The sequence below is a fragment of the Betta splendens genome, chromosome 3 (assembly GCF_900634795.4).
Source record: "Betta splendens chromosome 3, fBetSpl5.4, whole genome shotgun sequence".
Classification (NCBI taxonomy): domain Eukaryota; kingdom Metazoa; phylum Chordata; class Actinopteri; order Anabantiformes; family Osphronemidae; genus Betta; species Betta splendens.
This window is the reverse complement of record NC_040883.2, coordinates 13,911,093-13,936,027: the sequence shown is the minus strand read 5'-3', so window position 1 is coordinate 13,936,027 and position 24,935 is coordinate 13,911,093. Positions and strand designations below refer to the sequence as shown.

General features: G+C 42.6%; 1 protein-coding gene across 6 annotated transcripts in view; it reads left to right on the top strand.

The window, feature by feature from the left end:
* The window catches only part of furina (furin (paired basic amino acid cleaving enzyme) a), a 63,567-nt gene that overhangs the window by 22,668 nt on the left and 15,964 nt on the right, over positions 1-24,935 (top strand). For all 6 annotated transcript variants that reach the window (XM_029145370.3, XM_029145366.3, XM_029145365.3 and 3 more), the window contains 5 exons: positions 8,390-8,488; positions 14,043-14,138; positions 17,077-17,205; positions 17,457-17,533; positions 23,001-23,089. In XM_029145370.3, coding sequence (XP_029001203.1) covers positions 8,390-8,488; positions 14,043-14,138; positions 17,077-17,205; positions 17,457-17,533; positions 23,001-23,089 — 490 coding nt within the window. The remainder of the gene's footprint in view (positions 1-8,389; positions 8,489-14,042; positions 14,139-17,076; positions 17,206-17,456; positions 17,534-23,000; positions 23,090-24,935) is intronic.

Genomic DNA, 24,935 nt, shown 5'->3' with positions numbered 1-24,935 from the left:
GAGCTGAGCTGACTTTTGTGGCTGACACGTCTGTGGGAAAGTATCAACCAGTTAGCAACCTGTTCCCATCGTCAAATCTTTCCTCCATTGTATTCAGCTGCTTTCTTTAAATGTCAAGGCGTCTAAGCCGAGACTCTGTGAATTCCTTGACGGATCCGACCTGCAAATACGTGCAGCCTGAGAAGTGGGTGTAACACTGTTCGCCTGGTTCTCGCAAAGTTAACTGAGATATTGTGGGAAATGGCCCTTTACAGGATGCCCTTTAGTTTCTTCTAACAGATTAATATTGAAAGTGCTCTCTGAAATGGTCCGCAACCGTTTCCTGGTACTGTACACAGTTGTGAAGCGCTGCACTTGGGAGAAGCTTTGGTGCCAGTTTAACGCTTCAGAAAGGGAATCTCTGCCAGGTGGCTGGAAAATGGCTGTGGGTGTGCCAGTAATGTGCGTTTGTTACCCGCGTCCCGAAGAATGGTCTCAATAAGGCGACACCAGCTATTAGGAAGCTGTACTGTAGAAAAATCGATTCATTCATTTCAAAACCTCTTTTTGTGGTGGTTTTATTTCAGCACTTTTTATGTGTGAGCAGTCACAGGACCAGTTTTGGCCAACATCCATTTCGCGCCTATTGCTGCACGTTTATCTGTGAAATTGATGTTGAAACAGATGCGTGTGTGTGTGTGTTTCTGTGTGTTGCTGTGTGTCTAGTCGCATAGGACCAGCTAGCATTATTGCATCAAATTCACCCTTAAGTCTGAGGTGGAAGCAGCAAAGAGGCGTTTAAATTGTTCAAATTAGCGGCTTTTCCACAATATTATGGAAACAGGCTGCAGCCTCTCCTCCGGCAGGATAATGGCAGCACAGATAAGTGATGACTGATGAGAGCAGTCACACGGCTACGCTCCAAAGTTTTACACAACGCGCCGGTCGAGGCGTTCCTGTAGATAATCTATAAAGAAAATCGCGCCTCTCATTGCTGTTAGTTTACAAAAACACAAAGGAGCCACACATTCTCGCACCATCTCCTGCCCCCATCGCCCTCTCACAAGACACAACATTGTCAAATCTGAACCTTGAATTATCTCCATGGAAACAACACCGCCAAACAGAGGCGCTCCCTCTCCTCCATCTGTCTGGCGGATCTTGTTTTGTGATATCTCTTTCTCTCACCCCACTTCACCTGCGGTGCAGAGAGGTGTGCAGCGAACGGTAGGCTGATCTTTTATTTATTTCGACGTGGATGTGATCACATGCGGCGACGTGCGTCGCCTTCGGTGTCGGCAGCTGTACAGTCAGCTCGCTGCTTAATTTTACGAAAGACTGTGTGTGGAAAGTGTGAATTAACATTTAGTCAAGGAAAATGAAAAATAGTTAAGCTGTTAGTTTATTGGAGCCGCTTTTTATGATTGTCTTTCTTCTACCTATAGAAGCCGTGCGTGTGCGTGTGTGTGTGTCTCTCTCTCTCTTAACATTGCTGCTGCCCTGCACCATGGGAGATCTTCATGACAGCCCATTAAATTGAAGTGCAGAGGGGTTGGATACCTGTGGTGGGCGCAGGGACAAAAGTAGTGAGTCCTCTGTGGAAGCAGATGACAGTGATGGAAATTCTTTAGATGGAGAGTTGTTAGGAAATTACCAGAGTCCGGCTTCCTCACACGGCCCCTGTGGTCCTTCTACGGGGACGTTAGGAACCTGTTTGGTATTTCTGTCAAGCAGCAGTAGGAGTAAAGAGGTGAGATAAAATTAGACGCCAGAGATAAATCTCATTAGTTCCTGTCTTAAAGACGAGCACCTTTTACACCGTCTTCATTTTGTAGGTGTGATGGAGACGGAAGGTGGTTAAAAAGGCAATAGGTTGGTAATAGGACTGTATATGTGGACGTCTCCCAGCCCAGTGTTCATCTTCCATTAACTGCCTGCGACACATTGAAAAAACACCTGATTCACCTGCTACGCTCTAAATCTAAACTGGCCTTTAAACCTTTCTTACTTTCTTCTCGTGTTTTTCATACTTCTCATACATAAAACCATCCAGGGAACAACACTGAAAATTGAGCCAAATCATCAGTGTTCTATTATTATCGCTGCTCATGCATATTCATCAGTGTACATTAATTCTGTCCAACCCAGGATTTTAATGCAGCACGCTTTCATGTGTACTTATACTGGAGTTTATTCCTGCACTCCTGGCAGGACGGCCACGGGGCTAAGAGGCACACTACCACTGTTTGAAACGCTCTTGAGCCCTAAATCTGGAAGAATCTCTGAGCTGTGTTTTTTTTTTTTTTTTTTTTTTTTTACATTGTCCTACATGTGATAAAAATAACTTTCAGGCATATCCAGTGCCTTGATTCATACGGATTTCTTAAATGTGATGTTTTGCACATTTAAGGTGCTTTTTATGTTTTCATTTAAGCAGCATCATTATATGATGCTCAAAAAAGTGAAAAGTCAAGTTTAACAGTTTAAAAAAAAGTAGCATTTTATGTTTGGTTGTCAGCTTCTCTATACCAAGAAAGTGAAGAGGGAACGTTTCCATAATGTTTCATTTCCTGTTGGTCTTTTTATAAGAACAATACTATGTGGTTTAGCAAATCACCCCAAACTACCCTTTGCTCTGTGTGCTGCATACTTTATTCATTTTTGGTCCAATTATTGCTACTATTATTATTTATTTTATTTTTCTCAGCAAATGCCAGAAACTTAAAAGGGAAGTTTGAATGACTCCCAAATGCTTTGCCAGTATTTGCATTAGGATCTATGTTTGTGCGTGGCACTGTAATGTTTAATGCAGATCCGGTGGTGAGATTAGATTTACTATTTTCTTCACGGTGTCTGAAGCAATCATACAGGTTGCACTCCCAGTGACAGAGCTGCTCCCCTCGCGATTAAAACCTGCTTACTTCCTGTCCCTCTCCATCTTCCTCCATCTGAGTTTTGTTGTCTCTTCTATTCAGATTGGGGTTGGATGCAGTCGAATTCCTCCACTAATGAGGATGAGCTCATCAAAGCCTGAGAGTAGACGATGTGTTTGGAAAGTTTTTATCGCTCAACTCTTAATATGACTGTAATGGGGCGACCTCTGATTTCCAGCAGACTGCCCATGAATTGTTGTTTGTTTCTGCCTCTAACAGATTCACCAGACAAGTGTGATTAGGGGTTGAGCACGTTGGACATTCTGTCAGTTAGAGCAGGTTGTTAGAGCAGATTCTCCTGAGTTTACCTACCAAACATTGAACGTACTGGATGACAAACATACTCTAATCTGAATGCTGTGCGTGAATCACATCCTGCATTTTCCTAGTTACTAGTGGGAATTTGCTTGCTGGCATGAGAACCTTCAGCAGCCGAGTGCAGGAAGCCCTTCAGTGCGTGTGCTGTAATTTATCAGCTGCGTGCAGTAACTGTTCACAAGTCACCTGTCTCATTGGACCTCTACTAAAGTGCAGATAATTGCAGAGGAAGGAAGGCTCACTTATGATTCAGGCGCAAATCACCCACAAGTAGATTAAACCAACAACTACTGCACAGGTCGCTGTCGTCTTAATCATGTTGTGTTAAAATAGTCTTGCTCAAACTGAGCTTAGCTTCTGCAGAAATCCACATGTGAGTCAGACATTTACCTTGGAAGCACTTTGATGGATGTTCTTTTTCGATTTCTCTCCCACTAATGTCAGGTAAACCGTCGGCTGCCCTGAGTGCCTGTTTGTATGAATGCTGGTCAGAACGACTCAGTCGGGAACGTTTGACCCTGCTCTGGACTTCCACACAGTGGGAGTATTCAATACTAGGTCAGAGGGTTGTGGCTGTTGTCTTTTGCCACATGGATATAAAATTGCACGTCTGTACTGCATTATCATATTCTGCTCATCCTCGGTGCCACTGGGCCTTTGGGTTTTGCTCTAAGGCCTACGCAGCCTGTGCTGGTTTGACTTCGCCCTTACTGCACCTTAAAGACCTCGCTGCGAGGAGTCAGTCGTCTGAGGACACCTCCCATCGACCCGTGAGCCAACAGCCCTGTGGCTGCTCTGTCTCAACACCATAAAGTTTTACATGCTTTCTCATACTCTTCCCGAAGTTGAGGTGTTGGTAGGGAGAGTAGAACATACAGTACAATATGCCTACAGTATGTGGGTTTGTCTATGTATTATTAATTTGAGTATCTCCTATAATGTATTCGAATTGGTTTACCACAAATATAAGCAGCAAGATCTCCTTGTATCGAGTCTCTGAGCATGTTGGTCTTGTCCCAGTGTTGGCATTTACTCCCAGCACAAGTTTACTTCCATAATTGTCCTGGGGTTTGCCAGCATTGCATCACATCACCAGTCCGTGAACATTAAAGCTGTGCCAGTGTCACAAGCAAGTAAACATTATGCTTCCCTGACACAGACAGTGCAGTGCAGACAGTCTTTCGACAGCAATTAACAAGCAACATAATCTGTTTCATCAAATGTGACTAATGCAGCCGCACTGCAAAGACCTGTCACGCTCCCTCACCACACAACACACTTTATCATCTCTACTCTGCCGTCGCCCAGGCCCGATTCCAAATACGGCTTGTATTTTGAAACAAACTCCCTCATTCCCGTGCTTATCTAAATACATGTCCTGCAATATTAATTGTGGTATTTCTGCGTTTTCAACAAGTGGTTGCTCTTATTTCCCCTGATAGTTTCTGGTTTCTTTTCAGCGGTGCTGAAAATCAAGTTTGAGAAACTTGCTCACAAAGTGAAAAGATGGAGACACCAGCAGAAGCCATGACAATAGCTGCATCTCGACTTATGAGTTATTAGGTTTCTGTAATTGAAAGAGCTCATCTCTTCAGGCGTTTAAAAGCTTCAAAACAGTGCAGGCGCAATAAGAGAATATGAAGTATTTAGTTCCTATTCATCGGCTGTGAAAGAACCACAGCTAAAGGACAGGTGCAAGCAGAAGAGGAAGAACAAGGTATGAATGGCTGTGGAACTTTCCAGTTTTGAGGATTGTTACAGTAGGAAACCACAGAGGGGTTTGGCAGCTGAGTGCGAGGCCCAAGCAGGTCTGTGCAGGTCAACACATTAGAATAATAGGTTATAAAACTGTAGAATTGAAATGGTCAAAAACAGAAAATGGGAAAGTAGGGAAATGTACTAATCAGAGTTCAACCATGTAAATGGTGCCAGATATGCTTTAGTTAACTAAATTAGTGAATCCAGTAGCTCATAAGGAACAGACCTCCATGATAAAGTAGAAGATTTAATAGTTTAGTCCTTTGTTCGCAAAACTGTTGATTTAGCTAATGTTCATATGTAACAGATGCCACGTAAAGCCCAAGCTTATTGAGTGACGGATTTAGGGCAATAATGTAGGGCAACAATGAGGAAGCGCCGCGTAATGACTAAGTGAAGCTTGGCAGAAAGAAAGAGCAGCTGTGCGAGCCCATTTTCAGGTGTGTGGAGACGGCGCCGTAAAAGACCGGGCCGCTCACGTCCAGCTGCCACTGTGTCACTCCCAGCCACTGTCCTGCCCCTTCGCTGAGCTGAGTAATTGGACTCAAGCCTCTTTATACAAACAAGTTATTAGACTATTGCAGGAGGCGGCGTGGTTGGCGCTTTCTCCAAGTTGAATATTCTCAATTTGTCTGAAGTCGCTGATGGAGAAACAAGCACAAACAAAGTGTAGTAATGTGCCTCGTCGTGATGGAACTAAATCAAAAGCGGTTAAATGTCAAAACAGAAAGGAAATGCTGTGTGTCATGATTTGTGTCTGTGTCTGTGGTTCAAGTGCAATAACGGCCTTATCTTGCAGTGGAATTTGTAAAATCTGCTGGCTTTCTTCTCGACATTAATGGCTCCTTATGGAAAACAGTTTCATATCGTTTTATTGCAGCCCTCAGACCCCTCTCCCCATTTGTCTCCAGACGTTGTTTGGCTTTTTGTAAAAACGTAATTGTGTCAACAGTCACAGGAGATGAGACACCAGACCTTTTGATAAGTGCTTTCCCACAAGGTAAATTTGGCAGACGGGGGGGAGCAAACATGCAAACAAACCGGCAGACAGTAATTTTCCCCTGTCTGTTACCGTGCATTTTAATGAGGTTGATGGATTAATGCCTCGCTTTAGTAATAGGCCACTCGGAGAGCACCTGTTAAGCCTGTTGTGCTCTATCAGTGCCCGGCTTATCACATCAGGTTAAGGTCACTCTCGAGTCCCGATCCGTCTGTTTCCACATCACTTTAACGGTCAAATGGCTTTTTTTCCCTCGGTGGAAAAAGGTGAAACTTCACACAAGCGTTGAGGTCTTGAGATTAAATGGCTGTAAACATAGGTTTGTAAGTGTTGTTGCTGATTGCCCAGTGTTGATGGAGCTGCAGGCTGACATTTAGAGTAGAACGGACCTCATTACGCCGAGCAGTATGTGTTCGAATACATTTGAAACAGCTGACCTGTTTTTAATGTAAGGTGAAATCTTTCCATTGTGTGATTCGGTGTGTTTGTGTCTTTTCAGGTGTTATTTTCTAAGGAAGCCTAGCCTCGTCTAATGATTTTCTCACATCACACTGTATAACTTACATCAACTTTCATGCTCTTGTAAACTTTCCACGCTCATCAGGTTATACTTCAAGGCAAAGTGTGCAATTAGCAGTAGCAGAGATAGAAAGTAGTTTCCTAGCAAAGAAAAAAAAAAAATCAAAGTGTCCTGTTTAATAAAAGCCCAGCCAGCGTTGTGCGTGTATCACAGTCTTCTTATGCTGCTGCTGTTTGACCCGCTAGTCTGGGTCCACAGTGAATTTCAGATTGCATTTTCTCACATAATGATGAGTTCAGAAGGAAGTTGGCTCTATTTCATTCTAATGAAACGGATAGAGGGGGAAAAATATGCAAAAAATGCAAATTTCACTTGCACCCCTAAAAGACAGTGTTTGGGATTTTTAGCTTTAAAAGACGATAAGAAATTGGACCCAAAAGTGCGTGAGGCACCATGAAGAGCTTAAAATGCTGAGAGTGGCTGAATGGAGGACTGACAATCTGCCGCTTAAAGGACTTGACCACCTCCCCATCTCTTATCTGGAACAACACAATGGACCCTCTACCTGCTGTTGTTCGTCTCCTCTTTAGAAACGCCACTGTCGACTCAGCTAATGTCGGCGCTTTGTACACTTTTTTTTTATGCTGCGCTTTCTCGATGGACTTGTTTTACACGCGCACACACACACACACACACACACACACACACACACACACACACACACACACACACACACACACACACACACACACACACACGTGTGGTTGCGGTTCCATCTCTGGGCTGAATATCACAGTAAAGTGTGTCTTCCCTCTTGGTTGTTGCCTCTATTGTCCACTAGCTTTGTGTGCAGGGGCCCTTTGTGTCAGCCTGGCTGGAAACGACCTGTTTACCGTGATTAAATGGGAGCAGAGGAGGTTGGCCGGCTGGTCCTGCCTCTTTCACACTGAATGGATGTTGCAGTACAAACTGCACCACCTAAGCTCAACGTGACATCTTTGGAACACAATGCATCTGTGTTTTTTTTTTTTTTTTTCTTTTTTCATTCTACACCTCTTTATATGTATGCACAGTTTATCTGCAGAGGTAATTGTGAAGATGACGCTCACTTGGAATTGCATCTCCCAATTTTGTAGCAATTTTGTTAGACATTAATTAACAATCCAGAGCATATGGAGCTGTTAACACAGCTTAAGTAACTTCATAGATGTCGTACAGGTTTGCAGCTAAACACACAACCGTTTTACACATACAGAACCTATATATTACAGATAAATAAATATCTACATGTAGTATTTTCGTCTGACTCATGCTACCAAATAACTTTTTTACAGTATAAATAATCAGAAGAAAACCAATGTGAATGCTATCAGCAGCTCCTCCTTTTAAAAAATAAATAATATAAATTTAAAGTTATCGAAATGATCCCTCGTCTCCTGACAAGTGCTTTGAAAAAAATTGAATCATGTTGCTTTGGAGCAGTGGTGAAATATACAACAGGACACTGTAATTTAAACCGTGTTGTTCTTGGCCAAGGTAAAATAACGTTTTGTGTGCGTGTGCGTGCACGTGCATGTGTGTGTGGGGGGGCTGGCTAATTGGGGCAGTGAAGTCTGTACAAGCTGTTCTAATTTGACTATGTAACTAGTGTGAATGACACATTAACAGCCGGCATCTGGTTCAGGTAGGATGAATAAAAATCATAACACCTTTTGTGTCTCATGATTTTTATTGCAGCTGCAGAGTGTTCATATCTAACATGCTAATTTGATCATGTAGTTATTTTTAACATTCCCTTGAAGCCATCATCACATGTGGTGGTGTTATAGAGAAGAAGCTAGTAAAGCCGCATAAATGACTTTATCCCTTTTTTCTTTTTAGGTATTCGGTGATTATTATCACTTCCGGCATCGTAGGGTGGTGAAGAGATCTCTGTCCGATCACAGGGGGACACAAGTCCGTCTACAGAAAGATCCCAAGGTAAGATGTGTGGCTGTGATAAATGGCCATTCCTTTGTTTGTGATCCACAAAGAAGTCACCTAAGCATCATTATTAGAACCGTAACTATTACGAACTTGTGTCCACCTGGGTTCATTATTACAGTTTTGACATGTGATCATGTTGGACTTGTCGGTAATCTTTAATTTTAAGTCAGAGTGATTTTACAGTAATGGCTCATTCAGGCTCCACAGCCTGTTGTTGTAAGTAGCACAGAAAAGCAGGCTAGAAACAAAGCGGTATGAGCTAAACCAACAGCCACAGTGAGAACAATCAAACCCTCCAGCCTCATTTGTCGTAACGTCTACATCAGACGAGCTGCGGGATGTTGTTTTTTTTCCCCTCTGGAGTGCTTGAAGGTGAGCTGGTCCTTCCTTGTGGACTGATCCAGCCTCTTTGACTGTTCTAAATTGGAATTTCACATTTTCCATATCGTCTTGCTGCTCTGCAAGAGAGTTGGAGGTTCGATGAGAAAATGAGTCTTTGTCCTCCCCCAATGGGAAGGACAAAGGGAAGAGCGTGAAATTAACATTTATGGCTGTGAGAATACAAAAGAGCTGAGGAAGGGGACGTTCAAACACCTTTTTAAGGAATCTTTTTACCAAATTGATCAAACGAGCATTAAACCCTCACACGTACACTTAAAAAATTGACAGCTTTGTGTAAACCCAATAGCCAGAAGAGATTTAATTGACCTGGGCCTTTTCTCAATCTTGGAAAAAGCCAAAGTGCAAATGTAAGTTTGAGTTTAGGGCAGAATTTCAGAGCAGCTGTGAATTTAATAAATGTTGCCCCAACAAAGACAAATCGGTCACTTGCTGGCAACTTGCTGTCGTAGTGAGAATTATTAATTGGAAGTGCTGGCTGCTGTTTATTTGTGTATGCTCCTCCATGGTTGACAGTGCTGTCGGCATCAGGTGTGTGTCTAAATGAGCACATTAGGGCACTTTTGACAGCGGGTGTTCCCACTGCACATCGGAGTCTGAAATGCCTCCAGATTGATATACGTAATGGTGAATGGATGATATCAAACCTGAAACATCTTATTGGCTTAGATGTCTTCGCTCAGTGGTTGAACTCTGTCTGCATTCAATGGAGCCTACCAGCGTCTGCCAATTTCATTTTAACACTATTCTGAATTTCTGTTCTCCTACAATCCATCCATTTCAGGAATTAGAGGAAGGAAGCTTTGGTTTTTGAAAAAGTCTCTCCGTAAGTCCATACAATTGGAAGCATACTGTAACTGTGATGCTGCTTAAAACACACACACACATAAGGCAGCAGCTCCCAGAAAGGATCCTCAGGCAAACCATGTAAACCAAGCGGGGCGGGAGGACCGGGTTTGGGAAGCACTGCCTTAAGGTACACACAGGGAAAAGAACCGCTTCTACGTGGCTTGCTGGCATCCATGTTAGAAATAGTCCACCTCCCTCTTTGGGATTTCCTTAAACACTGTGGCACCATTTCCTGTTGTTGAATTCCTTTTTTCCCCCACAGCAGGTCAGACAAAGTGGAGCGTAACAGGTTCTCCTCCTGTTCAGGGAGGTTCTAGTCTATTTGTCAATACTTGCAAGATCTTAGAAGACCCTGGTTTGGATGTTTGTTTGTATTTAGTTTTTAATAGAGTTCTACTAAAGCTGCTATTGCTTCTCATCATATTCCCACAGTTTCATAATACCTTTATTGTGCTCATAAAAAGAGAATCCGGCTATTAACTACAGCAGAGGGCTTTCAAATGCAAGTCTTATTTGTGTTAGTGGCAAAATGTATTTAAGAACTTGCTAAAATATGCCTGAATGGAGGAATTCAGAATCCCACAGAGACTTTCTTTTGCACCTTTTAAAACTGGTTGAGATGAAGCCTGAACAAAAAGGCCCAGAACACTGTCTTTGAAGACTGTCTAATTACAGACAAAAGCACCTGGTGCTCTGCCAGATCTCCGGCTAACACAGTCCTGCTAATAGGGTCTGGTGAAGTTTTCAAGCTAAGGGTCTCTGCATCTCCATGTGTTGTACTTCTTTTATTCTGCGTGCAATTTGCTCCTATGTTGTTATTTGGTTCGTTAAAAAGCTGAATAATAACTTCAGCCTAAATATAAACGACATAGCTACTGATGTGTACGATAATTGGTATATTGGTGTTCCTTTATGCTAATGGTGTTTTACTTGAGGCTTCCATTTGGCCTCAGTGCTGTGTTTGTATAATGAACAAGGACAAAGCGGTGGGTGGCAAAATGAGCTGGGTGGGGAATGTATTTGTTAGACAGATAGGGCACTCCACCTAAACATGAACGAAGCGGGCTGTTTGTGAACATTAGTTCTGCTTTCGATTGGTCTGGACGTGGAAGATAGACGCAATTTTTCATTTTTCAAAGGCCATTTATAATGAAAATGCTGTTTGTCAACTTCAGCGGCTCTGTGTTCTGTCACGGACTATTAAAGACTTTCAGAAGAGTCTTCACATGAAAATTGCAAAGAAGAAATGTTTGTTGTTACCATTCTGCCAAAAGTAAAAGAAACCGGAATCATGACTTTGGCTGTGATAGATATGCCTTATTTGCATTCTTGTTTACTCTGAATAGAAAGATGGAAAACAACATTTTGTTGGACTTGAAGCTCAAGTTCATTTCATTGTACAGGATCGGCCCTGAGACGCTGATTGATTGACAAGTAGTATAGGAAGAAAAATATAGAGTATTTTCCTTTGATGCCGTTCACGTTAAAGCTGTAATTTGTCGAAAACCACAGTAAAAATTATATAGAGGATGCTTTTTGATTAATTTTAAGATGGTTTTCTTTTACAAAATAAAAATACTGAACGTGTTTCTGCTGGGCTCCCACGTTAATATTTTCCAAGGTCTATGAAATGTTCATCCTTGTGCTGTTAAGAATTTATAAACACACTAAGCCACAAATCTGTCCAAACGACTAGGACTAAAGCAGCCTCCTTTAATGCATTAATTGATGGAAACCCCTGTCTTTGCTGTGCTTTGATGGACATTTCAAAGGACTGTGTGTGACACTAAGATGACTGGCTGCCGAAATGAGCTGGAAATAAATGGTGTGTCTCTGGTGCCAGCAGCAAAAAGGATCAGAAACTGTAACTTCTGTAATGACACTAATCTGCATGTTTGCAGATTAGCGTTTTGATTGAGTGCTATGACTGAGTAGTCATATATTACCCTGTGCTTTGAATAGCATGTGAACGTTCCTAGGTCTGGTTTTCAACGGTAAATGGGGCGGTTGTGACTATTTCTATCGCCAAACATTAACTTCTTATGGCCTCACAATGACGATAAGGCTCTTAATGGTTAAATAAAGTGTTCCAGATGTAACTGTAAGCATGCCATTCATTATTATAATCATTAGACACCCAAATGTACATCATGATTCAATTATTCTGTAATTTGTTGAACCAATTCTTTTTTTCAAGCTGTGATATAGTCAAAAAAGTCTCGAGCTTCGTGTCTAGCATGTGGAAACTACAAATCACACAGATCTGCACGACAGTTGAGGGTGGTTGTTGCAATTCAAGATACATTGTGCAGTAAGAGTACACTATACACAACTTCCTGTTTTTAAATATTGTGCAAACCTTGTAGGTTATTTTCAAAGGTTCTGTCAAGTTTGAACAGCATCAGCCTGGAAATGTTTCGCAGAGTGAGACCTACTCTACGTATGTGTGAAAACAAGATTGAAGGTGTGATTGAAAATCACACCGGGGAAAGGAAGCGGGGAAATCACATACTCCACAATTTGACGCAAGAGAAAGCAGCTAATTTCTTTGTAACGCAAAATCACATGGACAAGTAACTGAGTCCTTATAAGGCTTCATTTACAGCAAAAAGCTAGTAATAAATCCATGAGAGCAGTTGTTTCAGTCTGAGCTTTCCTGTCATTTCCCCTCCCTGTTTCAAACTAATTACACTGCTAGGTTTGTGCCTCTTTACTGATGCAAATCTAAAATTTAGACGTGGATCAAAATAAATATCCATTTATTCAGTGGAGATAAATCGGAGCAGCAGATATTAGATCTGATATCAAAATCCAGCTTATGACTTTTTACTTATGATGGTAGATTTTCTGAATATGGAAATGGCAAACCCGGACTTTTTTTGACCACATTTGACAACAAGATGATGCACCACTGAAATTAGTCCTCTCATTGTCTGCAAAGCAGTGTAGCAGAGTAACATGCAAAGACAAGAGTACACAGACACAGTGTGTAAAATGAGACGTGTTCTTTTCTAACTCGAACCCCTTTTCAAATTCTGATATACACACGCTGACAACACCAGCACAAAGTAAAGGTTATTTGCTTAGCACAGTTTTAGATGTACTCTTAATTTATATTCTGGTCATATACAGTAAGGAAACCGTCAGATTTGCTGTGGGTTGAAAGTGATTTGCAATCTTTTGTTCACCTGATGGATTTTTAGCAATGGCTTTAGAATGACTTCCTCTCACCGAAGCCCAGAGCACACATGCTCTTTGGCAGACAGTCGAAGGTTTATTGTGGTATTTTTTGCTTTGACGCTGAGAAGTTTTTGTGGCACGCCTATTTGCAGTAAGTTTTTGACTCGAATGCTTCAAGGTCAGCGAGTGAATGCGACCGCCCCGGCGTTGTGTGCTGTAAACTGCCACCGCTGCACCTCACAGGGCTGATCTGCTGAGACGAGCCCTGGTGGAGCTGCCTCCTCCACTCAGGCTGGTTAGGTTCATCACTTAACACGTGCGAACCTCTGCTTGTTCAGGTGAAGTTATTCCATTATATCGTTATACAGTGTCGAACTGGCAAAGCTTCGGCGTAGCAGCTAATGCGACATTCATTACTTCGCCGCTTCTACTCTTTGTCTCTACTGATCTGCAGAGGTGGAGAGAGAGGCAAAGCGAGAGGTGCGCTGTGATTCGGTTGTCCTTCACATCAGGTGCTCCGTCCTTGCGGCAGGCGCTTCTGTCTTCCTTCTGACGTCCCCTTTTTTATTTTTTGTCTCCCCAGCCGTTTGCTTTGCAGCAAGCACACTTCTGCAGAGGGAGTCAGTTGCAGACTTATTTCCGCTGTATGCATTTTGCTCCTGTAATTTTTTCTGCATTAGCTTGCAAATGGTGACTGCAGACTGGCTCAGTGCTATGCTGTTACTGAATTTTTGTGTGTGTTCTTTGTATACATATACATGTACTGTAGGTGTACCCATGAGTGTAATCAAATCCTGATGCAAATCCCATTTTACGCCAGTCCAAATTTTTTTAATTAGCCTCTGGCTGATCTAGAATTCATCAGCAAGTCTCATTAGCGAGGCGTCCACGGCGCTTCTGTGGCTCTAATCTCACTGTGTCGGCTGTCATCCCGCCGAGAATCCAGATCTCTATTAATTAATTTGACATGCTGACCCGTGTGGTCACCACATAATTGTTTCTTGTACTGCCTTTTTGGACTCTTAGTTGTTGCCTTTGTGGCTGAAGGTATTTTCTGTAGGAGTGTCAACTCTTTTTTGTTTTTCTGATGTCTTTGTGTGTTTTTGCCCTTTTATTGCAGGTGTCTTGGGCAGAGCAACAGGTGTCCAAGCGGCGAAAAAAGAGGGATTCCAACGATGACCCTCTAGATCCCAAGTTCAAAGATCAGTGGTACCTGGTGAGTAAGAGGGGAAACCTCCATGAACAAAAGAGTTTGGGGTGTTTTGAGAGCGATTTGTGTTTGTCTGTGGGGTGGAAGTCGGCACTGCAGCGCAGTGCTTGAGCTTTTTACTTACCCTAAGTCAATACAGGTAATTAAATTTGAAGCTGTGATGTTTCCCCTAAGGCAAAAGACAAGCCTGTATGAATCCAATATACTGACTTTGTGAGAAATGCTATTGGGTGTCTTGTTTGCAGAAGAAAACCACGCGTCTGAGGCTTGAGTGAAGGATTTCACTTCAACAGCACATGTACACACACAATACACCTTTACATTCTGGGTTGTGTGTTTTTAAGAATGAGACGGTTTACTTTATTTAGACAGCACTGAAACAAAGGGAGAGAGCCGTAAGAGCACGCGAGAGAAAGATAGTGGTGATTCATCTCAAAGCGCTCTAGTTTTCACTTGATTGATTTTCACATTTGACTTGAAGAATGTCACTGATACATTGGCCTGTTAAAAGCAGCAGTAACAACCCCTGAGATTTTCTGTACAGCTCCACTCTTCCTTCAATTACTGTGAGGATGCTCCAGGCAGGAAGAGATTCATAGTGATGCGAAAGACTTGCATCACCAGTTGTTCAAAACGTCTGTACTCTAACAGTCTGGGTTCCCTGGTGTATCGGAGTAGTTGGTGGCACCGTGACAGTAGATAAAAGCTTACGGCCTGGGTGTATCCATGTTAGGAGGCAAAATGGATCCTGCCAGATGTCAGCAAATCTTATTAGGTAACTCAGATACGCAAAGCAAAAACATCTCGGCTTTATTCATGACAACCTTCGTGGAGTAAATCCTTACTCGTAAAGATTATTTTCATTTTTTTCTGAAAGTGTTTTCAATGGATGTTTATTTGGCAAAGATAGGTTTTATGGGATCTGTTTCTTGCCCTCAGTGGACATCAGGTGTAGACAACTTTCCCATTCACACCTGCAGCCAATTTAGAGTTGCTGTGCTATGTTTTGGGATTTAGGGAGTAATCCCGAGTTCCCAGAGGCAACTCATGCAGGCACAGGGAGAACATCAGGGAGACACACGGACAGGCCAGGAGGCCATAGTCTGGACCGCTAACAGCGCCTCGCAGCCCACAATACAAGATACAGGCTGAAGAAACCTGTAAGACCCAGCCGTGCTCTCAGCCTTCATTTATTACAGGATGTTGTACGATGCTGCATTAGTTTCAATTATGAATTAAACATGTACAAGTCATTACTAAAGCTGCTGTACTATTAATGAGTATGATTGATGTTGTGGACTTATAAAGAGGTGCTGAACCTGTATAAGTAGAAAATATAAAATAAAGATTGATTTCTATTTATAGCTCTGTAGGCGCCCCATGAGGTTGTAAAAGCTCATTAAACTGCACAAGACATGAAAAGTGGAGCAACACCTTTGCAAATTCTCAGCTTCTTCTCACTAATGGGATCAACTGAGTCTGGGACAGAGCATAAATGTCAACGTGGATGACAAATGTGTACATTTTTAACAAACAACCCTACCAACGTTTTAGCTTTTTCACATGCTGGGGATTAATTGAGAGATATTAGTGGCTAGTGGTGCTGGAAGAAAAGTCATCTGCATCCATCCTGTGGGAATGCTAAATCCTTATCTTGACGTAGTGTGTCAAGGTTTTTTTGTAGTATGGCTGATTAACATGAATTGGCTGGTGAAATGCTGAAACAAGATTCTGGTGGCTATCAACTACTATATATAGTTTGAGTTGTGGTAACAGTTTTCTCAAACTGTTGGAATAAAATTAAACAAACACACCTCACTAATAAAAAAAAAATGCTGCCTATTTTACCCAGAACCTCCTGCACGGTGGTGTTTTTTTGTACTTTTACTAGCCACTAATTTCCCTCATTCTGCTGAGTTGCATAACAAAACACCATTTACTGTCATTATTGAAATAGGTTTTGCGTGTTGGTCAAATTAGGTTTGAAAGTGTAAAAACAAAGCTTAGGTTTGAAATGTGATGATTGTGTCTTCTGGCGGTAAATAACCCTGAGCCCCATTAAAACTGACCCTCGCTGTCCAGAGTGTGGAGGGGTCACTTGGCAGAGTGTCTTTGATGGGCTGACTGACTGCTAATGGTCAGCATCAGATGATGCAATGAATGTTTAATATTTTTCACACATTTGTTTAAATTTTAAGAACTATTTTTCCTCTGATGAATCCTCAAAGTGGAGATCAAGCTGCATGTATCGTCACATGTTCAAGATTTTAGTCTGCCAGGGAAATGCCGACATTAAAGAGAAACTTGATGAGCAATATTCAGAATAAAAGCTGCAAATCCTCAGATTTATTATTCACTCCGCATGTCAGCCACAAAAGCTCTTTTTCAATTCAAATCACAGCTGCAGATCACAATGTTCAGCTTTAATTGATTTTCTTCTTTTAGGCTTAAATGCCAATGACGGTACAAGGTTGAGGAGCCAACCTCATTTTGTTTGATAGACTACACTGATGCACGTTGATAAAGGCCTGAAATCTGAGAGGAAGCAGAAGTGGCTTGATCAGACACATTACGCTTAACTGATGGTCCTCCTTTTAATAGAAGAGCTTTGACGTGGCTTTTGACCAAAGGTCGAGTTGAATGTCAAACGCATATTGCCATGCATACAGGATGGTGTCTGTTAGCCGTCATGCAGGTCATCTGTGCTTTACCTGTTAGTAGTAAATGCAGTTAGCGCTGTACAAACACGGCCAAAGAAACGGACATAAATGTCTCCTTTCTTCCAGTCAGATCCTCAGTCCTCATCTAAATGTCTCCAATGAGAGGGGTTTTTTTCATATCATGAGCCCTTTCAGATTTAGTTAAAGGCACATTCTTGGCTGGACTCAGGTGTCTCTCAGATAATTAGATTCCATTCCAAGTTATTTGCTTTCTCCATCCTCAGTACAACAGCAACCACCGTGACCTGAATGCCAAAGCTGCCTGGCAGATGGGCTACACAGGTAAAGGGGTGGTGGTGTCCATCCTGGATGATGGAATAGAGAAGAACCATCCTGACCTGGTAAAAAATTACGTGAGTAAATCTCCTAAAATACTTAAAACATTATTTTCTATGCAGTTTCTGCAGCTGCCAAGTGAATGAAAATGGATGATTTTGAATTAAAGATAGTGCCTTCTCTCTGCTGGACCATAACACCTGTTGGAGTTTCAGATTTATTTCTTTGTGTACAGACTTGAAGATTTTCAAGTTATGCGGTTTAAAAGCTCCCTCGACGGAAAGGCGGTTCCTGCTTCTTCTTCTAACTCTAGTGTCTGTGTTTAAAGGACCCAGACGCCAGCTACGACGTGAACGATGGCGACCCAGATCCCCAGCCCCGATACACGCAGGTTAATGACAACAGGTAAAACCTCCACTAATTTAATTTGTGCTCATCTTCTGACCCGTCCTAGAAACTCCCACTTGTTTCTCTGAATGCCAGCTTCAGGATGAAATTGCACTCGGTCATTAACGTGCTCCTCCCCCCACAGTCTGCTGGCTGGCAGCTGACATGTTGATAGACTGGTGGCAGTTTCTCATGTACTGTTGACTCCAAGGGTTTTTGTTACGCTAACAAATCCAATTACAGCCTAGAGCCCATGGGATTTATTTTACCCAGGGGATTTTAATTTTCTGCCATCAAATGACCGAATGACTTACCTTCTGATGTAAATCCTGCCAGGTCAGTTTGAGGGTTTGTGTTGGGCCCTTATCAGGCAGATGTCACCACGTATAGCAGAGTATTAGTGCAGGTGCTTCCTTCTCAGTGATGACATTAGAAGTTGCTTACCACCAGCGATGCCTTGCAGAATTCGATTGTATTACGTTCATCAGCATTAATGACACTGAGAAAATCTTTTGGCTCCAGAGGGTCCCTGCTCATCTCCTTTCGTTCCTAGTGCCTCCCTCTCGTCCGACTTTAATGTTTGATTTGCTTTAATCTTCCGTTTGTGGGCCACTGGCCCGGCTTTTTTTTTTATCTCGGGCTCATCGTGATTACTGGTGATGGGCAGAGAAGATTACACTAAGGCACGGATGGAAATCAACAGTCAGCCATAACCGAGACGTGAGCGAGCACCATGAGTACGAGGCCAGAGGGATAAAGGCAGAGCTGCTAAACTGCCCAAACATACTCTAACATTTCAATACGCAGTAACATCATAAACAATTTGTCAAACATCTAGAAGGCTGCGTTTGACTGTAGACTGAGTCCCATTGTGTTGGTACTTAAACCAGAGGCGGTAACATGAGTTAAATATAACATGTTTTCATCAATATGGAAGCTGTGTAAATAGCGTCTCGCTGCGCTTTCATTCGGCCCAGTTGAATGTTTTTTTGAATCTGTGCCAGTGCCTGAAACTGTTTTCACCACCACCATCAACAAACCCCTAAATGATGGAATTTTTTGTGGAAGAATGTGGGAGAACATCCCCCCGGTGCAACTCCACGGATACGCAATCTATGCCAAGACACGTTTAAGCTCTTACGGTGGCCCAGTGCCCAGCTAAGACACGTACTATTGATGTTTCCTTCATTTTGGCTTCAGCACTTTTCAACCCTCAGTCACCTTAAGTTTTATCTTTTGCCACCCAGTTCTGTGTTTTCCCAATGGCAGGACCAGTTGAGGGAGAGTGTGTGTGTGTGTGTGTGGGGGGCTGTCTTTCCCGACTTTACAGTAGTGCAGTTGTCTTCGTGTGTGTGTGTGTGTGTGTGTGTGTGTGTGTGTGTGTGTGTGTGTGTGTGTGTGTGTGTGTGTGTGTGTGTGTGTGTGTGTGTGTGTGTGTGTGTGTGTGTGTGTGTGTGTGTGTGTGTGTGTGTGTGTGTGTGTGTTGGGGGGGTTCATGAAGGCCTCTGAAAGACTGTAAGAGCCTGTTCCTTGCAGTTCACCTCCATAAAGCTGTCTTTATGGAGCAGCAGCATACGGGCAGCAGTGAGGATGGCTGAGTAGCAATATCACCATTCACCCTCATGTTTATGTAGGGCAGCATGTGATTTGAACATGTTTCCCTTTCCAGACTCGTATCAGGTGGGTTTCCAAATGTGCACTTTTGGATTAATGTTGGCCAAACTCTTGCAGGAATACTTCTGTCACTGACCTTTGATTTAGTACAGGCGTTATCATAAATTATATGAGCCATTGCTCAACCAGGACTGCTATAATTCTTCTTATTTAAAACAATAACACACATTAAAAAAACAATAAAAAACCTAATAGCGATAAAAAGGACAAAGCAGGAACCAGCTTCCAAATAATAAATGCATAGTGATGAATGAATGGAGCTATTTAACAGGACTGCAAACAGTAGGCTGATTAATTTTTTTTTCTAACATGCCACACATTAATCTCTCTCGAGACCTTTACTTCATATTCCTCCCTTTACCCCGCTCCATAAACATCACCAGACCTTTTGTCCTACAGGCCAGCTCATTAGTAAACTGGCAGAACCATTAGCAGACTTAAGAGCGAGCGGAGCAACACAGTTGTTCAGATTTACCTTTGAGGTTCAGTGCAGCCCAGAGACTAATGAATGGCAAACTCCTCTACCCACAACCCCAAGAGCCAAAATGTTTTTTTGGAAAGTAATTAAGCTAATGCAAGATAGAAAACCAAGTGAATGAAAGATGTTGTGAGCCAGACTTGGTTCATACAGTGTTTCACGGTGTCTCATTTCAATGGCAAACCATCCACAATGTTAAAATAGAAAGATTGGGGATCATAAAAACCTTCTATGTGTTGATATTAACGTTGATATAAACAATTACATGTTCCTTTTAGCAGGTCCTGAGAGAGAGGCCGTTTAGGTTTTACACAGTGATAACAGTGGTTTACACAGGGCTTCTGCCAGCTGTGGGAATGAACACTGATCATGTTGTCGGCCTCAGGCCTGCAGCCAAGTGTAGTTGCTGTAACCGGAGTTAGTTTCCATGCCTACACTTTGCTATGTGGCTTGTTCTCGCTGTAATCGGAGCAGGACTTAGCAGGAATTGCTTTTTGTTCACCAGACCTTCCTGTTATAAACGTTGCATCTAGAGACATTGCACAATGTCCGCGTGTCCTTTTGAAATGCTCTTTCGTTTAGTTTCCAGGGATACTGAGTATCCAATAAGGAAGATCAGGTTCAAAATCAAAGCATGTGTGTAGCCTGTCATGTGTTGAGATGCTGTAAGCAACTTGGACCAATCGCTGCAGTCGTTTACATGGACAGATGTGGAAGGAGGAGTGCTGCCTCACCGACCTTGGTTTAAGTTTCTGAGGAAGCTGCTCTTAGGTCTGACTGGAGCCTAAGTCCGTACTGCATGTTACGGCGTCTGAATGGCTCTGTACCTTTGCATTCTTTCGATTGGTAGCGTGAGGGAGTGTGGAACACTGAGTGCCGACTTGTCTGTTATCTAGTAAGTGATGTGAGTGTTAGTAGGGAACGTGTCAGGCACACACTACGCACTGATAATTAATCTGTGCGACTTGTTAACAACTGATTGAACAATGCCTGTCTTGTAGTGACAGATACTGTACAGTAACGCTTTGATGGCGTCTGGGAGAGGTTTCGCTTGGAGCGGTTCATGTGATGATCTGCAAACCCGGGGCCTGGAACCCGTCTCATTTGATGTCGGCCTCAATCAGCTGCTGATCAGCTCCGCAGAAATGTCTGCAGACAAAATAAGGACGTTTAGTCGCACGTGGCTTTTACTGTCAGATGAGTGGTACAGTAGCTCCCTCGGGCGTCTCATCATGACTGATCATCTTGTTGACAGAAGAACTCATAGGGGCAAGGTTTCTAATTAGACTGGAATAGTTTTGCATGTTATAAACTATGCCAATTATAAATGAACAGTAATCAGTGTAATGAAGATCTAGTATGGCACTGGGATGGGACTAATGTCTTTTAAAAGGTCTGTGCAGGTTTCGCATATGTAAGATATGTTATGTATTAAAAATCTGTCTTCTGTCTTGCATAAGGTAAAAACGATCAGTGAATTCTGTGCCGGTCCTGAGCTCAGATAAATGGAGGGGTTGCATCAGGAAGGGCATCCGGCATAAAAATGTGCCAATCACAACCATGTGAATCATTCGCTGACGGGGAAAAGCCGAAAAGAGTTACCTTTTTACATAAAGTAGGCTTCTGATGTGAACCACTGACCAACCACCGGTGTTTTCTGGACTTTATATTGTTTGTTGGGCCCACAAGCAGCAAACTGATACCGGAGTTAAAATGCCTCTTTATATGAGAGACGTCTGAGTCATTTTGAATAAATGGCAAGGAGCAAGTAGCTTTCACCAGCAGAATTCATGAAAGTGATTGACCCGCATTTGCACTCTTCTTCACATACCTATTGACCCGAATGGCAGGAGAGGAACGGCAAAATCAATTGTATCACTCTCCACACCCTGATTATGCGAGTAGTTTTTGCATAATCAAGTTCACAAACCAAAGCCCTCACCTCTGTAAAAGCATTTGTAAGCCATGAATCAGCCCAACACATAAGTGACTGTAATTAATCTGTCAAAGGAAGATTGGGAAACGGCTCAGCTGAGCACCGGGGGTGTAGCACTGTGCATGGCTGGAATTCCACTGCAGACACCTGAACCGCTTCTTATCAGCTGCATCACAAACACCGATGCTGCAGGACATTCGACCTCAACGTCAACAGCTCAACACTTCCAGGAATGCAGGACACGGCTTCAGTGGAAAATTGACCAGATGATTTTCATGTGCGTCTGTTCTCTTACTTTCGTTCTGAGGCTTGTGTAAGAGCCGTGCTAACGCTGGCTCTCTGACTCTATCTAACTGACGTACTGCGACTCTAGAGACATTGAGTCATTGTTAACCTCCACCCTCTCAGCTCATCACTATGTTGAAAGAGATCTCTGGGGATCATCAGGTGAATTATAATACTCTGACCTAGTGTCCCTTCTATGTGTGTCTTTAATGAAAGCAGACGTCTTTGGGATTAGAATTAGTACAATAGAAATGGGTCATTGCTTCTGTGATCTCTGTTCACTCTATTGTGAAGGGTTTTAAATACACTTAAGGTAACATAATGGTCGGATTAGAACCTTCTTTAATGCTCATTAATACCATGATAGTGGTGAAAGCAGTCATATACATAATGCATTGAGGAGGCTGTTACTGTGGCTGCTGTGCTGCGTTTGCATTGGCTGGTTATCCATAATGCCTTATTGAAAGCATGTTATTTCCTAATGTGGCCCAGTGCTCCAGACTCCAGCATTCCTGCTCTGGAATGGCTGCAGTCCAGTGGGGATTGCACCAAGCTTTGAAGGGCATTAGATGTGCGTATCCATCTGGCAGTGCAGGGGAAGACACCTGACTGGAATGCGATGATCAGCCCCTCTGTAGCGTCTTCTCGGATCTCTACACAGTACCGCCTGGAGCTAGAGATTACTACAGAGGCTCCAGTTTAATGGAAGACCCATTGTGAAAACAGCAAATCTAATTCACAATTTCCTCCCGTGTGTAATGGTAGCATGTCATCTTAGTTTCTTTTTTTTTTCCTTTTCAACTCGATTCAGGCCCTGCAGGCATCCCAAGGTTACTAATGACAGAAGGCCATAGGTGATGGATGGTGGTCTGTGCTCATTAAATGAAGATATTCTTTCACCCAAACAGGAAATCAGATTTGTTTAAACGAATCAAAGCCAAACAGCCTGTCTCCACTAGTTTGTTTTGTCACAGTCTACGGGAGCACATTCTTCTACAAGAAACCATTGTTGGACAGGCACGCTACCTGTGGGCGTATATACACAGAATGGCATTTGCACGGATGCTTCATTAAAACCCGTTTCTCACTTTCTCATTCTGCCTTCTCTCCAGGCATGGAACGCGATGTGCAGGAGAAGTGGCCGCGGCTGCCAACAATGGGATCTGTGGAGTTGGCGTGGCCTACGACGCCAGGATTGGAGGTACAGTCAAAAAAATAAATAAATGGATGATTGATTTAATCTCAGCGGAGCTATCTCGTTTTGGTTGGTTGTCAGAGTAGCTGAAATACCTTTTCCACAGCACCAGTGGGATTTTCAGTCCATTTCCCAGGCACAGTGTGACCCTGAATCTTTCTGAGCATCACCTCAGTTGAGCAGCGGGCTGCTATTATACTGTAATTCCATTGGTTTTGCATGACGTAAGCGTCTTGTAAAGGCAAAGTGATCTGCTGTTTCACAAATGCCTTTAGATTGTGTGGAATCTATTGGAACCCTTTTCGTCCTGCATTTGTTCACATGCTGTAAATTGAACAAATGCCTGCAATAATTCACGTCTAATGTTCTGCCCCCTCGCATGTGTACTGTAAATTTAAAACACAGGAAGGAAGGAAAACGCTGCGAACAACATCCACGAAACGCATTAGAGAAAAATTAACACCTCACTTGACGCTCTGTCAACAAAAAGTCAACGCTACGAGTCTCACAGGAAGCGTTTCTCTTGCACAGCTATTGTGCTGGATTGCATTAGAGTCCAGACGCAGCCAATAAACTGCTAACTCAGTGCTTTTAGACACATCTGGATGTGGTTGAGTGAGAGAACGAGGTAGAGGAGTTTACCTGCACTGCTGCGAACTCGGGGGGTGGAAGCAGTGTTGTAGTTGTCTACGGCAGTTTCTTTTCTTTTTTTTTTCTTTTTTTTTTTTGGGAAGTCATGCTATAGAGGTTGAAGTCACATCGTCAGAACGCACATTTGGTAGAGTGTGTTGCCTCCCTGCTGTGATGTCGGCCCCCGCTGCTCTCAAGCGATGCAGGCTTGATTGTGTCACTCAGCCCAATGAAATTTCATCACCCAGTGTGTGTCACCGCCATTGTGCTCATCCACGGGTTTCGACTTTCATATCCCTCTGTTTTCAGGGAAGAAATTGACTCCAGCAAATTCTTGGTCCAGTTCCCGATTTGCTGTGATTCTCTGCTCGTTTTTAAGCGGATGTTTTATCCTTATTTTCATTTAAAAACCAATTGACCACTTTTTTAATTGATAATGGAGAGTCAAGACGATATAATTAGTCAGTTGACAGAAAATTAGCCGTCTGCTGTTTTCATAGTGGATTAATTATTGTCATTTTGAGGCAAATTATAGCATTATCTCGCTGCAGCTTGTGAGGATTCACTGCTTCGCCCTAAATTAAATAATTGGAAATTAGATTATGTTGACATGTAGACTTCTGAATTAAAAACAACACTTTGATGTCATTACCTGGGAAAATGGGGAAATTCTCATGAGCATTATTCAGCATTGTTGTATTTGAATAGGTGAATATCAAAGCAGAGCAATTGGCTGTTTTTGTAATGAGCATGTAAACTGTTGTCTGTCCACGTTATACATTCTTAACTGACCACTTACAGCGAGTCCTGAAATGACACAATCATTTAATGATGCAATTAGTAGCTGCATTTTAGGGCTGGTTGTGTGTCAGACACAAACTCTCAGTTGCACAATAGAATTTTGTCATTTATTAGACACAAACAATGTTAGAATGGGAAAATATTGTGAAATATTAATTTGTTTGTTCTAAATAGTATTTGTATCCTGATGAGGAGCTCGGCTGTCCGCAGGGAGAAACGCGTTTGTAGTCTCTGCTTCCATTCTTGTTGATTTGAATAAATTTTTTATTGTAAACAGCTCCTTTTATTATTTTATGATGTTTTGTTTTAGGTTTTACTCCCAGTGTGACGCTAAAATCAAAGCCACATTAAATGAGGCTTTACGAGTACACTGGTTGCGGTCACATTGCTGCGACATGTGAGCATGTGTTCTGCGCTGGTG